Raw genomic sequence first — 12,928 nt, 5'->3', positions numbered from 1 at the left:
ACTACACATGGGAGTGTGGGAGAAGCTGCTGCGTGTGTGCCAAGAGTGTGTTTCTGGAGACTGTGTATTGTCTGGTGCAAGACAGATGAGCAAAGAGACTTCCAAAACTGCATGAAGACTGCTGGGATGTATGTAACAGTGCATGTGTGCTAAGGGTTATTTTCAGTTTTGAACATATGGCAACTACCTGTGCCTTTGCTATTTTGAAAGGGAAATCTACCCTGTTGGTTTCAAATGTTTTAGCTTTTGCCTCTCATTTGCGATTAAGTGATTTCTGCTGACTGCTAACCACCACATTTGAAGAAAACAAGCTGTCCCTTTCCTGCAAGTGCATGTTTTACAAAACAACTGCAACACAAAATACATCTCTGGCCACAATTCCTATATTCACACAGACTCATGCTGTGTTGGTAGGCACAAAACACAGGCTCTCCCTTTCCTGGGTCTGCAATCCTTACAGAACAACAACTTCACAAATTAAATCTCAGACAACAATTCCTATATGCACACAGACTCATGCTGTGTTGGTAGGCACAAAACACAGGCTGCCCCTTACCTGGGTCACCAATTCTTACAGAACTAATGCTAATTTCAAATGTGCTGCCATTTTCCTCTCTTTTCTTTCAAAGTGATTTCTGCTAAATCCTAACCATCACAATTAAAAACAAGCGGTCCTTTCCTTTCAACTGCAAGTCTTACTTTTCAACAGCAACGCAAATTAAATCTCTGTCAACAATTCTTCTCTGCACACAGACTCATGGTTTGATGGTAGGCACAAAACAGTATTCCTCATTCTTACCTGTACACACAAACTTATTGTGAAAACATACTCCATAATATCTTACAAGTTCAAAACAGTTAAATATCTCGCAAACCTCAAAATGTAAAACATAACTTTTGAAGAAGATTCACAATTCTAATTTTTATCTCAAAAATCACCACATACATCCCCTCTCAAACTCATAACTCACCTTTTAAAATAGTTAGTTGATAAAGAAATGTGCCACTCAAACAGCAGACTATCAGAGTCAGAATATCAGAGCTCCACACCTCTCTCCTCTCTCCAGAACCAGTAAATGGCAATGTTTCCCTCTCTTTTTTCACACATATACATGTTAATTTCAAATCTCAGTGCTTCCCACTTTTTTTCAAATGAAATCACACATTTCTATTGGTTGAAAACTTCAACCCCTTTCCAAATGTACCCTTCCCCCAACTTGTCTCCTGCCTGCTACCATAGCAACAGGTCATGGAACACTGCTGTGAGGAGAGAGGTCAGAAGTTCAGCAGACAAGGTTTCATATCCAAAGAGCAAGAGTGCTTGACTTTTCAAACCTAACAGCAAATCCATAGTAATGTTCTTTGGTTACACATTTTTCTGAACCAATACAAAACATGCTTTTTAAAATGTAAACATACAGCCTAGTTTTTAGTGTAGAATGGTTTGAAACAGCCAATGAGTTCTTTTTATAAAAAAAATCTATGTGTGCCTCCATTTTTCAACTGTCTTTCATTTCATATTGCCTTTCTACTGAAAGACACCTCCTGAGTGCATCCAGATCTCCTTGGAAGATGTTCACAGTGTGGATTGTAGGTCACAGCTATGTCTTCTGGAGTGAAAAATTTGCAGAAAAAAGAGGTATGGTGAGAGACCTTGCTTTGCCAAATGTAGACATTAAATGGATTGGTCAGAGAGGGTTAAAGTGGCACCAATTAATGCCTTTGGTGAAAACCTTTCTACATCTCCCACAGCCTAACCTTATTATTGTGCACTGTGGTGGAAATGACCTAGGCACTGTAACTGGGGTAGGTCTGGAAATGCTTATTAAGGACACCTTTGTGCAATTGATGTCGCTTTTTCCACAAACTGCCTTTGTATATTCTAACATATGCCAAAGGCAAAAGTGGAACTGGTCCAACCAATTTTGTCCGCAGATTGACAAAGCAAGGAAGCACGTCAACAAATCTATTTCTGCTTTCCTCAGAGACTATGGTATGGGTTCTATATACCACAACAACTTGCGTTACAACATGCAAGACATTTATAGAGGAGATGGTGTACACTTCACTGATGAAGGCAACAGAGTCTTCCTCTTGAACTTTAGACTGTGCATCGGTACTTACTTGTAGGTACCAAAAAACACACAATAAACACAAGGGCTCTTTTTAGAGCCACCTTATATCTTTTCACTTAATTGCAAATTTTTATTATTTTTTTGTTTTAAAAAAATTTTCGGGTGCGCGCTGGGTGCGCGCACTCGGCGATATTTTTTTTCAAAATATAAATCTTTTTTTTTGCCCTACAAGGTCCTACTGTGACCCCCTTACAAAGCCTAGTGGGTCAATATCTCCCCACTCTGCCCCCTTTTCACGTTCTCCCCCTTTGTTTATCACCCCCTCTTTATGCGAGAGACAAAATGGCGGCCGCCGCTTTCTGATTTCCACCGATTCGAATGTTTACTGACATCTAACAACCAATCAGAAGTGCGCTCGCGCACGGCAGGGTGCGCGCACAGGACTTGCTCAGTGCGCGCACGCTGCGCGCGTACAGATATATATATTGATTTAAATGCTAATTTCTCAGGAAATACTGAACAGATTTACACCAAACCTGCAAAAGGCACTTCATGGACCTTATGGCTACCTCTCTGCCAAATTTCACATAATTCTGTTCAGCCGTTCGGGCTGTAGCTGCGACTAAAGTCCCTATGGAAAAATGCATGGGGAAAACGCGTTTTGGGAACCCCCTTTTTTCTCGGCCCCCGCTTGACGAATCACCCCGAAACTTTCAGGGTATGAGCTGAGCGGAGCGCCCCATTCGTTTTGAAAATTTCGCGAGGATTCGTCAACCGGCGCCAAAGTTATTCAAAATAGAATTTTGAGATTTCCTATGGAAACACGGTCCTAACTAGAACTACCTACTGGCGACCGCCAGTAGGTATATATATATATATATATATATATATATATATATATATATATATATATCCTCAAGAACAAAGGAGCTACGTCATGTCACCTTTGCCAGGTAATACTGCTGAAAATCAAATTTCACTCTTACAGAACCAGTTGAGTTGCATTCACTCAGTGAGCTGTGACATAATAATGTACACAGTTTGATTGGCCTAACACTCTACATCTGCCAAGCAATGAAGGTGGTGTTCAGCAGAGTCAAAGAGGGAACGCATCATCAAAATTGTGTACCCTACAGTTCAAGTTTTGGATGTAGGGGAACACATCTTTACTCTCTATTTTGTTGTAGGCCTAAACTCACTTTAACAAAGCAAATGACAAGGGATCAAAGAATGCATGATTTTGTGCTGCACTATTTTTTTTTTTTTTGTAAACATCTTTTTTATTAATTATCATTACAGTTACACATATAGTACCGTTCATTGCCAACATCCATATATCCGTTATATCATACAGTATCTGGGAGCAGAATATCATCATTACATATTGTTACATTTCTGTCACCACCCCTTCGCATTTCCAGCTCCACAGATGGGGATATACACAGATTTCCTCGATATGCATTCCATTTGCTCCATTTCTTATCCTACTTCTTTGGACAGCCACGTGCCGTAAAAACTTCCTTCTCCGCTATCATGGACCTGTCTAATTCTGTCGCCCATATCTGCCTAGATGTGAAGTGTGGCGCCCCCCATTTACGTGCTATTCCATGTTTAACTAGCGTAAATCCTAGTGTAGCCATTTGCTGCTCAATTTCTGTGAGTTCTGTAGCCGCCCATATATTAAGTATGCCTAGTTGTGGTGTGAGAGCTAGTTCCTTTCCAAGAGCTGCCTGGATGTGATTTGGAGCCCCCTCCCATAGGTGCTGTGTCTCAGGGCACTCCCAGATCATATGGTAAAATTAGCCGCTTGTCTACACCCTTTTAGGCAACGATCATCTGATCTGACGCCCATTTTGGCCAGAGTGACCCCTGTCAAGTATGACCTATGCAAAATCCGGAGTTGTATCAATCGGAAGCGGAGGGTGATTGCCGCCTCTTTTGGGGACATTAAGGCCAATTGTCAGTCTTCATCAATAGGGCCCAGGCCTCTTTGCCATTTCTGTGAGTATCTGAAAGGTATCAGGTAGATTATTACATATTTTTTTATAGGTGAACAATACAGCTTTCGAGTGTAGCGACCCACCTAGCAATCTATCTTCTAGCGGCGATGACTCGGGTATATCATTGGGTTGTGGAAAAGCTGTAACAAGGGCGTGTCTGATTTGTAAGTACCAAGAGAATTCTCCCTGGGCCATTTGATAGAGGCCCCGAAGTTCCTCGAAGCTCAGGATAGACCCTTTTTTGATCAGATCTCCAACTACTGAGATTCCGATCGTATCCCATCAGTCGAAGCCTGGTTGGTGACATACTAGACCTAACTCCTGGCCATACCACAACGGCGTTGCTTTTGTAAGGGTTTTAGCCCATTCCAGGCGTGAATTTGCCTGATGCCAGAGCTCTATGGTGTGGTTGGCCCAAAATATCTGTTTTCCTAGGTTTAGAATACAATGCTCCTAAGTACCCAGCAAGTCCGGTTTTGTATTTATCCAACAGATATGCGGGATCGTCTGGAGGGCGGTACAATCAATGGTTGACCACCACTAATTGCGAGGCCCAATAATACATTTTTAGGTCTGGGAGGGCTTTGCCTCCATCGTACCATCCTTTTGTTAGCTTCTTAGTTGCAACACGGGGAGCCGTTCCATCCCACAACAACGTTCGGACTTCGCTTTCCACCGCTGTGAAATATCTATCTGGGACGCGGTGTGGGCAATTCTGAAGAGTGTATAGGAACCGCAGAAGCGCCAGCATTTTTAATACAGGGCAGCACGCCCACCAAGGAGAGAGGTAAAGACCTCCAGTGTTTCACGTCTGCTCGCAGCCAAGCCAATGGGGGGGGGCTACATTTTGATTGTGGAAAAGGGTCGGGTCAGATGTCATATAAATTCCCAGATAGCGAAAGCCATCCTTCGCCACTTCAATCATACAATTACCTGGGATACGAGGGACCGGATCATGGAGGACGAGCAATACCAACTTGCTTCAGTTAATCGCATATCCTGAATACTTCCCAAAATTCGTGAAGATGTTTAGAACCTTACTGACCTCACTAAAGATTCATTCCATTATGTAGATGTGGGGAGAGCAGACAGGGTGTATTTGTATTTCTCCGTTTGGGTAATGGCCATATGTCACCATTGTTAGAGGTTGGATCAGTTCTGCTATTCTGCTTAGGGAGGTTTACTGCCCTTTTCTGTTAAGAATTGTTCTATCAGAGGAATGGTGGCCTATTGGGCTGAATGCAATGGTGTTGCTATGGTCAACATCTGTCATGACTCTACCTCGGCATCTCCTCATATGTTTGCATTACATTTTATAGTGGATGTGTCTGCAGCTTCTTTTGGGGACATAGAGATATTGTGTGGAGCAGTTACCGATGGTAATCATTACACTCTTCCTCATCACGGTCCTAAAGCCTTCTCATCCTCCCAGGTACCTGTTTATTTTCTGTTTAAATGGTTTGCCTTATCCATGAGTGTTAGTCAAAGGTTCCTCTTCTTGGTGGGCTCCACAGTGGAGTGGAAATTATGCTTTTCAAGTTTATCTGCTTGCTGCTACAGCTAAACCCTAATTAAGATATGTGATGAGGAAGAGTTGGTGATGGTGTAATGAAGTTTGCAGGTGATTAGTCTGGGCATTCACAACACCATTTCACTATCATCTCCCATGTACTGTGACAGTTTTTGTGCATTTATAAAACTGTGCATTATTAACATTGTACATAATGCAGTTCTACACTAAATGTTATATGTGTACACTTCTTTGATGTTCTTGCCTTTGGAACAAAATCTTTATGGCATGTTTAAGTGCCTTTTTGTGACTTATGCTAAGTAGGCCCAGTTAGGCCTCAACGTCATCTTGTTCAAAATGGATGTTTCACCACGCACATTCACTGTTAATTATTTCCGCAGCACACAGTAAAGCGAAGTCATGTTTGTTTATTAATATTTAATTTGTTCTTACAGTACCCGAAGAAAACTTTCCAAAATGGGCTCAGAAAAATTGCAATTTTGTCAAGGTCCCTTCTGATAGCCTTCTGTACTGTATTAATTCACAATTGTTTACTGCTGTTTTGTAATCAGTTTGTCCTGCCATCTCCGGATGAAATTAGTACAGAAGGGTCAAATCAATATTCACATAGTGGGATAGTGCTTTGGTGGCAAGGCAATATGATGTTTAATAAAACTATGCTCCAATTTGCTGAAATTATACCCCTTTTGATCCTACCATGATGAATTACCAGTTTTAGTTGTTTTATGCAAAGAGTCTCTATATAAGCCCTCAATTTTGGGGGCAGCCAGAACTTTCCTTAGGACTTTCTGATGCTACTAGGGATGCTGTCCGATTTCCTACTGATTTTGCTGCTCGTTGGGGACGTAATAATTTTTTAGATTTTGATTACTATTCTGTATTGCCCTATCACCGAGAGCCTTTATTGAAATGATTTCTGCATCTGCAGTTTACAATTTCTGTATTGTACACTTTAAAAAAATATTTATTACAAAAACTCAAATGCTTTATTTCTGCCCTAGAACTCACTTATTGAATCTTCCGTTACTTAATTTACTATATTTTAATATGTAGTGTTGGGCCTTAACTCGGGACACACTGCCTCATGAAATGGAGTTTTAACTCCGTTCCCCAACCCATCCATCTGTGTGTATGCTATTGTGATATCTTTTGGGGAGTAAGAATTTAAGGGTTCCCCACACAAAAAGTTTTGATAGCAGAGGATGGTTGCGAAATGAGAGCATCTCCAATCTGTTTTAGAGGTTCCTTTTTTGCGCTGTCCATAGCATTGTTTCAGTGGATTTACTACTGTGGATGTTCTTAGTGTATTAAATGCTGAGCTCCTGATGTTCCTGAACAATGAAGATTGGAAGTATAAATAGGGCAGAACAATTCTTGAGATTGAGAATGTTCCGGTGTGCTATTGACTTATTGTGAAATAAATAGTTGAGATTGTGATTTGTGTTGAGTAATGGATTGTTATGCTGCATGAGAGGTCTTTGGATAAGTAATGTTGGTTCTGGGTTCAATTCGTGGATCGATCACTACGATTATGATGCATTTGTCTTATTTGTGATATGCGTTGAGAAGAAGTTGTGGTTTATTATTGGTTGATTTGGTAATCGGACTTGTTGAAATCCAGACTGGACATATTATTGTTGAACTTGTCTGTATAAAAGGGAGTGTGTTTGTGAGGTGTGGCATTCTTTTTCCTTTTCAGGGTTTGCATGTCTAATTTGAGTTGGTGTTATTTATTCTTTATTAAATCCTCAACTGTCAACACAAAATAATTTGGCAAAGTAGTGATGGTGCAGGAGAACCGGGAAGTGCACCCCTCTTCACTCCCTATTTGGGAAGATCCCAAAGAAACATTTAACAAAAATATGGAATCTGCACCCATCAATTGTATAAATATTTAAGTTATAGACACGCTATATGTTCGTTTTCTGGTAAAGGTCAACAATAAAATCCTAAGACACATATGTGTAGAGTATCTTCGGAGTCATCATTTAGACGGCACGGTAGCCAACATCGGTTGTCTCTGCATCCGTTTCGAAAGTGTGTAAACTCTACACATATGTGTCTTAGGATTTTATGGTTGACCTTTACCAGAAAACGAACATATAGCGTGTCTATAACTTGGAGCCCTGAAGAAGTCCCTATTGGGACGAAACGTGTTGGCTAAAAGAATTGTGAATATTGGATTTTTATCAGCTTCATATGTTCAGTGATCACAATAAAGAAATTAAGGAAATGAGAACACGCCTTGGCATATTCTTCTGATTGTCGCAAATATTCAGTGTCTAACGGACTTTAAATATTTATACAATTGATGGGTGCAGATTCCATACTTTTGTTAGTTATTTATTCTTTGGTTCACAGGAGAAAGTATACTAGCTAGAGGTGGATTGCAGCTGGACAAGGGTGTCTTCTTTACTGTGAATTATGTATGACAAGTGCTGTGGAGGTGCTGGTCTTATTTCAATTGCATGTGAGATTTCTTTTTGGTTAACCTGGTGATGTTCTCCTGTCTAGGTTAGCATAGAAGATGTTATGAGTTGTGCAGCCTTTTCTCTGCCAAAGCTTACTGTGGTTTTCCCATTCAAGGTAAAAGCTGTGCTAAGATTGGCTGACTGACTTGAGGAGTTGTGCTGGAATTGGTTAAACGTCACCACAGAGTCACGCTGTGGTTGCTGTGAAAGTAGTACTGAGATTGGTTGGCCCTTCGTTTTGCCATGCTAAGACTGGTTGTTGTTAGCTTGCTTGTTTGAGCATTTTTTTGATTATTTTGAGTGAGAATAAGTAGTGCTGTGTTAAAAAAGCCTACAGCTCCTAGCGTACCTGCTATGGAGGAACAGAAGATTTCTCCAGAGGGCTCTTCTACATATGAAATGTTGAGCTTTATACGTGTACCTGGATTCATGATTAGCATGAATGCACTTCTGGTGACAAGGACTTGCAGTGTCTTTTAAAGTGTACCTTTATTATTAGAAAGTTTGATTTCCTGAGACAGACAATGAATGAGAAGCCAGTACATAGACCTACACAGTTTGAGGAATTGAATAAATGGGATTTGATGGCTATAGAGAAAGAGTAAGAGAATGAGATCCAGGTTAAGGGTTCGTTTAGACAGTGGCTAGAAAACAAGCATGATAATCAGGAGATATGCTGGACGGTATGGTGGAGAGAGGGAGAGTTTTTGCTCCAGTAGTTAATGAAACAGACACACAGAAAACTGATAAGGGTGACGGAGAGGAGGAGAACCAAGAAAAGGGTTTGGATGAGGAGAATAACTTTTGAAATTACCTTTTGAATTCCAGACCTCCTTCATACACTGATGGTGTACAGAGACAGGTACGTATCTCTGCAGCACCTGATATGGGTGCAGCAGGAAAAGACATAAGTATACAGGAACAGGGATTGACAGCCCTTGCAGAGCTAGGTACAAGTACAATTGCAAGGGCCTCACCTGAGAATTCATTGATAGTTTGAGGGAGATTAATATTGGACTTTTAAACATTGAATTTGGAGAACCTGTACATGGAACAGTTGATTTAAAAAGACTAATGTGCTATAATGGGGATGAACCGAGAAACCTGATCAGAGAAACAGCAAGGTGTGTGGATGTAGCACGTGATAAAGTTGAGGAACAAGTTACAAGTAAAGATGCAATAGTCAAATTACCTAAGGCAGTGAAGAGAACTTGCAAGATACAACAGTAAGAATGGATGATTAGACTCAGAGTCACAGAATAGCAAGAGTCAATCTCTTGTTGCAACAATACTAGTAAGAAATTGAATCCCAAATAGAAAGCACGCCTTTCCTCAGTGGGCATATCTGGCATCCATGTCAGAGGAAGAAGAGTCCAATACAGAGATTTACTGTCAAATCATTCCAATTCCTCTTTGAAAAAGATATAAAAGATGAGACCCCTTGACTTTTTACAAATCCTGACAGTGTAGGAATAATTTTTGAAATTACAAATGTTGAACTTGGCCATGAATCTGGATGAAGAAATATAATCTTGAGATTATGAACTGAGTAAATGAGAAATAAAAGTGGATTTTAAAGATTGATTTTTGATTATAAATTTTTTTTAACAGTAAAAAAGAATAAAAGATTTTTTATTGCTGTGAAAAAAATGTTTTCTTGAAGACTGATTTTTGGAGTTCCCAGTACATTTCATTTTTCTTTTTGATCTCAATAGAAATGGCATACTGCGGATGTGTTAGCATGAATTTACTAATAGTAATACTAATGGCTCTAGTTTGGCTACTATAGTGCCTTGCTTTTTTGGTAGGATATGTGTCCACAGAAACTGAACTATGGTACTTAATAAAATTGAGCCTAACACACTGACATATAGGGAAAGATTAGTTACTGGATTTAATGGTAATATTCATACACAAATGTCAGGTGAATTAGTTGATATGGGGTTAAGATATGTGTGGTGTGTGCTTTTCTTCCTTCTTCTGTAGGGGAAAGAGCAACATATCTACACCAACCTAACTACTATAACTTGTCCTGTAATATTTTTGTTATGCTTCCGAAGATTCTGGGAACGGGGTAACCTATAGTAAATATCTGAGTACATTTGCACAAACTACCCCTAAGACTAAACCGACTAAAAAAGGAGTGTGTGTGCAGCTTGAGTAAAGAAGAGCATGAATTGGTTTAAAAATATAATGAGAGGAGAGTGAAGATTATGAGAGATTGGAAGGATGAAAAGAGAATCGGAGAACAGATTAATGCTGAAGAGAAACTTATTTTTTCAAATCTGCATCTAAGGTTAAGAATGGAGTACGGAAGAAAGGGTGGACTATGTATGGTGCGTTGTGAATCTAAAGGAGGTTTATTTGTGGGAAAGAGCGGTGGAAAACAAATTGATTTAGCTTTACACAGTGCCCATAGCTCAGCCTCACAAACTTAAGAGAATTCATTTTTGGTGTACAGGCAGCTAATGGGTGATGGGATAACTATCAACTTACGGTCTTCATATGTTTTAGGCCTGACAGGAATCTGTTAGCCATCAAAAAGACAATGTGGATTAACAGATGTTGCACTATATTTTTCTCTCTTGGCCTCTATCTCTCTAGGGGGTCAAAATTATTCTCTTTGCCTTTCAGATGCAATCTCTTAGCCAGATTACTAGTCTCTCCAGGTCTCACTCTAAACGGCCCCTTTGCACAAACACTTAGGAAGTCATTAGCTCTTTCCTCAGCAACAACTTTTATTCAAAACTTACTGTTTTTACACACCTCTTAGGCTGTTAATTGCAACCAAATTTGAGTGGGCAGTGTAGAATACAAACTATCTGAAATAATGAACTGAACCAAACCCCACCCCTGTGACATAACTCGAGTTCTGATTCTTATTTCCAATACCATTATAAAAGTTAACGTTTCGGAGAGGAAGTAGCAATGAAATGTTGTTTGGGAACCAAACATGACTTTAATTTGTAAAAAAATCAGCTATCACAGAGCAACAAAAATACATGTTTTTTCATAAAAAGGACATCTAGTCGAGAAAAATGAGCTTATTTATGCAGAAATAAAATGATGATATACCTCCATAGAGAAATATCTGTATTTTCAGAAACTTATAAGCTGATCTTTGAAACAAAATTGTATTTATGGAATGTATTTTAAAACTATTTTTGAGGCTGTGCTCAGTAGACAATGATTTGTGGCACTTACACCTACGACTCACCTGCCCTGTACAATAGTAATCCTCTTTACTACTGAGCGAAAGAGTGCTGCTAAGTACAGCAGACAAGATCTGCTCATCAGTACAATACTGTCTATGACAATACAGAGCACAGATAACCTTTAATCAGTTTTACTTTCTTCCAATTAGATTTCAATATGTAATATTCTGTTGTATAAATTAAGCTTATGCCACTTCCATTGGGCGGTATGACACAGATGTCAGAAATATGGGACTCTATAGGTCTTACACTCCTGACAAGCAGATGAAGTCAGAACTCACTCCAAAGGCGGGCCTGCTTTTATAACCTTTTATCACTTTTTACTTATGTCCAATCACATTGAAGACGAATCAAATGGGTGTGTTTTCTCTGTAACAGACTCTTCACCGCTATGTTGTGACTCACCGTGCAAACCTTTTCTGCCTCTTGATTTGCCAAATGTTCTGCTGGTCTGATGTAGAATACAGGCCCTCAAATAAGAGGTCTTCTTCAGAAACATTATGTGAAGTCTTAGGCTTGAAGAAGAGAAAAGTCACAAGTTATTACTAACGTAGACAAAAAAAAGAACCATGTACAGCTACACACAAAAACGGTTTATGGGCCAGAAGTCTTGAGAAAGCCCACTTATTAACTAGGAGTGCCTTTCTGGGTCAATTAATGCAATGTAAACGCTCAATCATGGAAAAACACTAAAACTGTACACAAAATTAATCATGGAGCCACAAGAAACTGCTGACCCAGAACAGCCATTGATTCAATGAGAACAAATTACTGATTATTTAAGAAATGATCAAGACCATCCATACATTGGTAAGAAATTAATTAATGATCCGTATTCATACATCCATGTGAAACTACTAGACGAGAATGATCTATATTTGTTGCAAAATAAGTTGGTTCAATCAATGCTCTGCCTACTAGCTACTAAACCTAAACAATGGACTGATACTGAACCAGACCATCCACAACCTATAATAAACAAGCATTGGCATAGCCAATAGGTCTCGCCATTGGGACCTTATAAGTGTTTAGCCATGCAACAGTTGCATAACTAAATACTTATAAGGTCCCAAAAGCGAGACCTATTGGCTATGCCAAGCGGCCGTGTGGCCGCTAAAGTGATCGTGATCAAACATCAAAGCGGCTGCGAAAGTGAAAGTAATCGCGGTCAAGCGCTGCGCGCGCGCACATGCACTGTGGCTCTAGGCTGGCCTGGTAACACTTTTTGGAGCCCTCTCAAAAAGTCTCGCCAGATCAGCGCATGCGCTGGGTCAGGCGAGACCTAAAAAAAGAAATAAATATACATTTTTAAAAAAATAGCAAATTCCAAAACAACCATCTATCAGGAAGCAATTAATACACCAAACCAACCAGCAGACCACAGGCAACTATTGACCTATACAGAACACCATTCACAGAAATGAAGGAACCCAGGTCAAGAATGAGTACTTAACTAAATCGATGATTCACGGAAAAACATCGGAACAATAAAGTAATTGAAATTAAAAAGAAAATATTCCACCCGTTTATGTTTCAGTTACATCCTTTATGGCTAAAGATGTAAACTTTATGCAACATCTTCAAACGCTCGTTTTCTCAAGTAAATTACGGGTCAAAACCAATAAAAATAGGCAAA

General features: G+C 39.7%; 1 protein-coding gene across 3 annotated transcripts in view; it reads right to left on the bottom strand.

Annotated features, from left to right (window-relative positions):
• LOC146854144 (uncharacterized) overlaps positions 1-12,928 on the bottom strand; it is a 198,969-nt gene that overhangs the window by 147,954 nt on the left and 38,087 nt on the right. For all 3 annotated transcript variants that reach the window (XM_085651917.1, XM_085651919.1, XM_085651918.1), the window contains exon 2: positions 11,698-11,807. In XM_085651917.1, coding sequence (XP_085508043.1) covers positions 11,698-11,791 — 94 coding nt within the window. In that variant the 5' untranslated portion in view covers positions 11,792-11,807. The remainder of the gene's footprint in view (positions 1-11,697; positions 11,808-12,928) is intronic.

The sequence above is a fragment of the Triturus cristatus genome, chromosome 4_1 (genome assembly GCF_964204655.1).
Source record: "Triturus cristatus chromosome 4_1, aTriCri1.1, whole genome shotgun sequence".
Taxonomy (NCBI): Eukaryota; Metazoa; Chordata; class Amphibia; order Caudata; family Salamandridae; genus Triturus; species Triturus cristatus.
The sequence above is the reverse complement of the archived record's forward strand: the minus strand, read 5'-3'. Positions and strand labels throughout refer to the sequence as shown.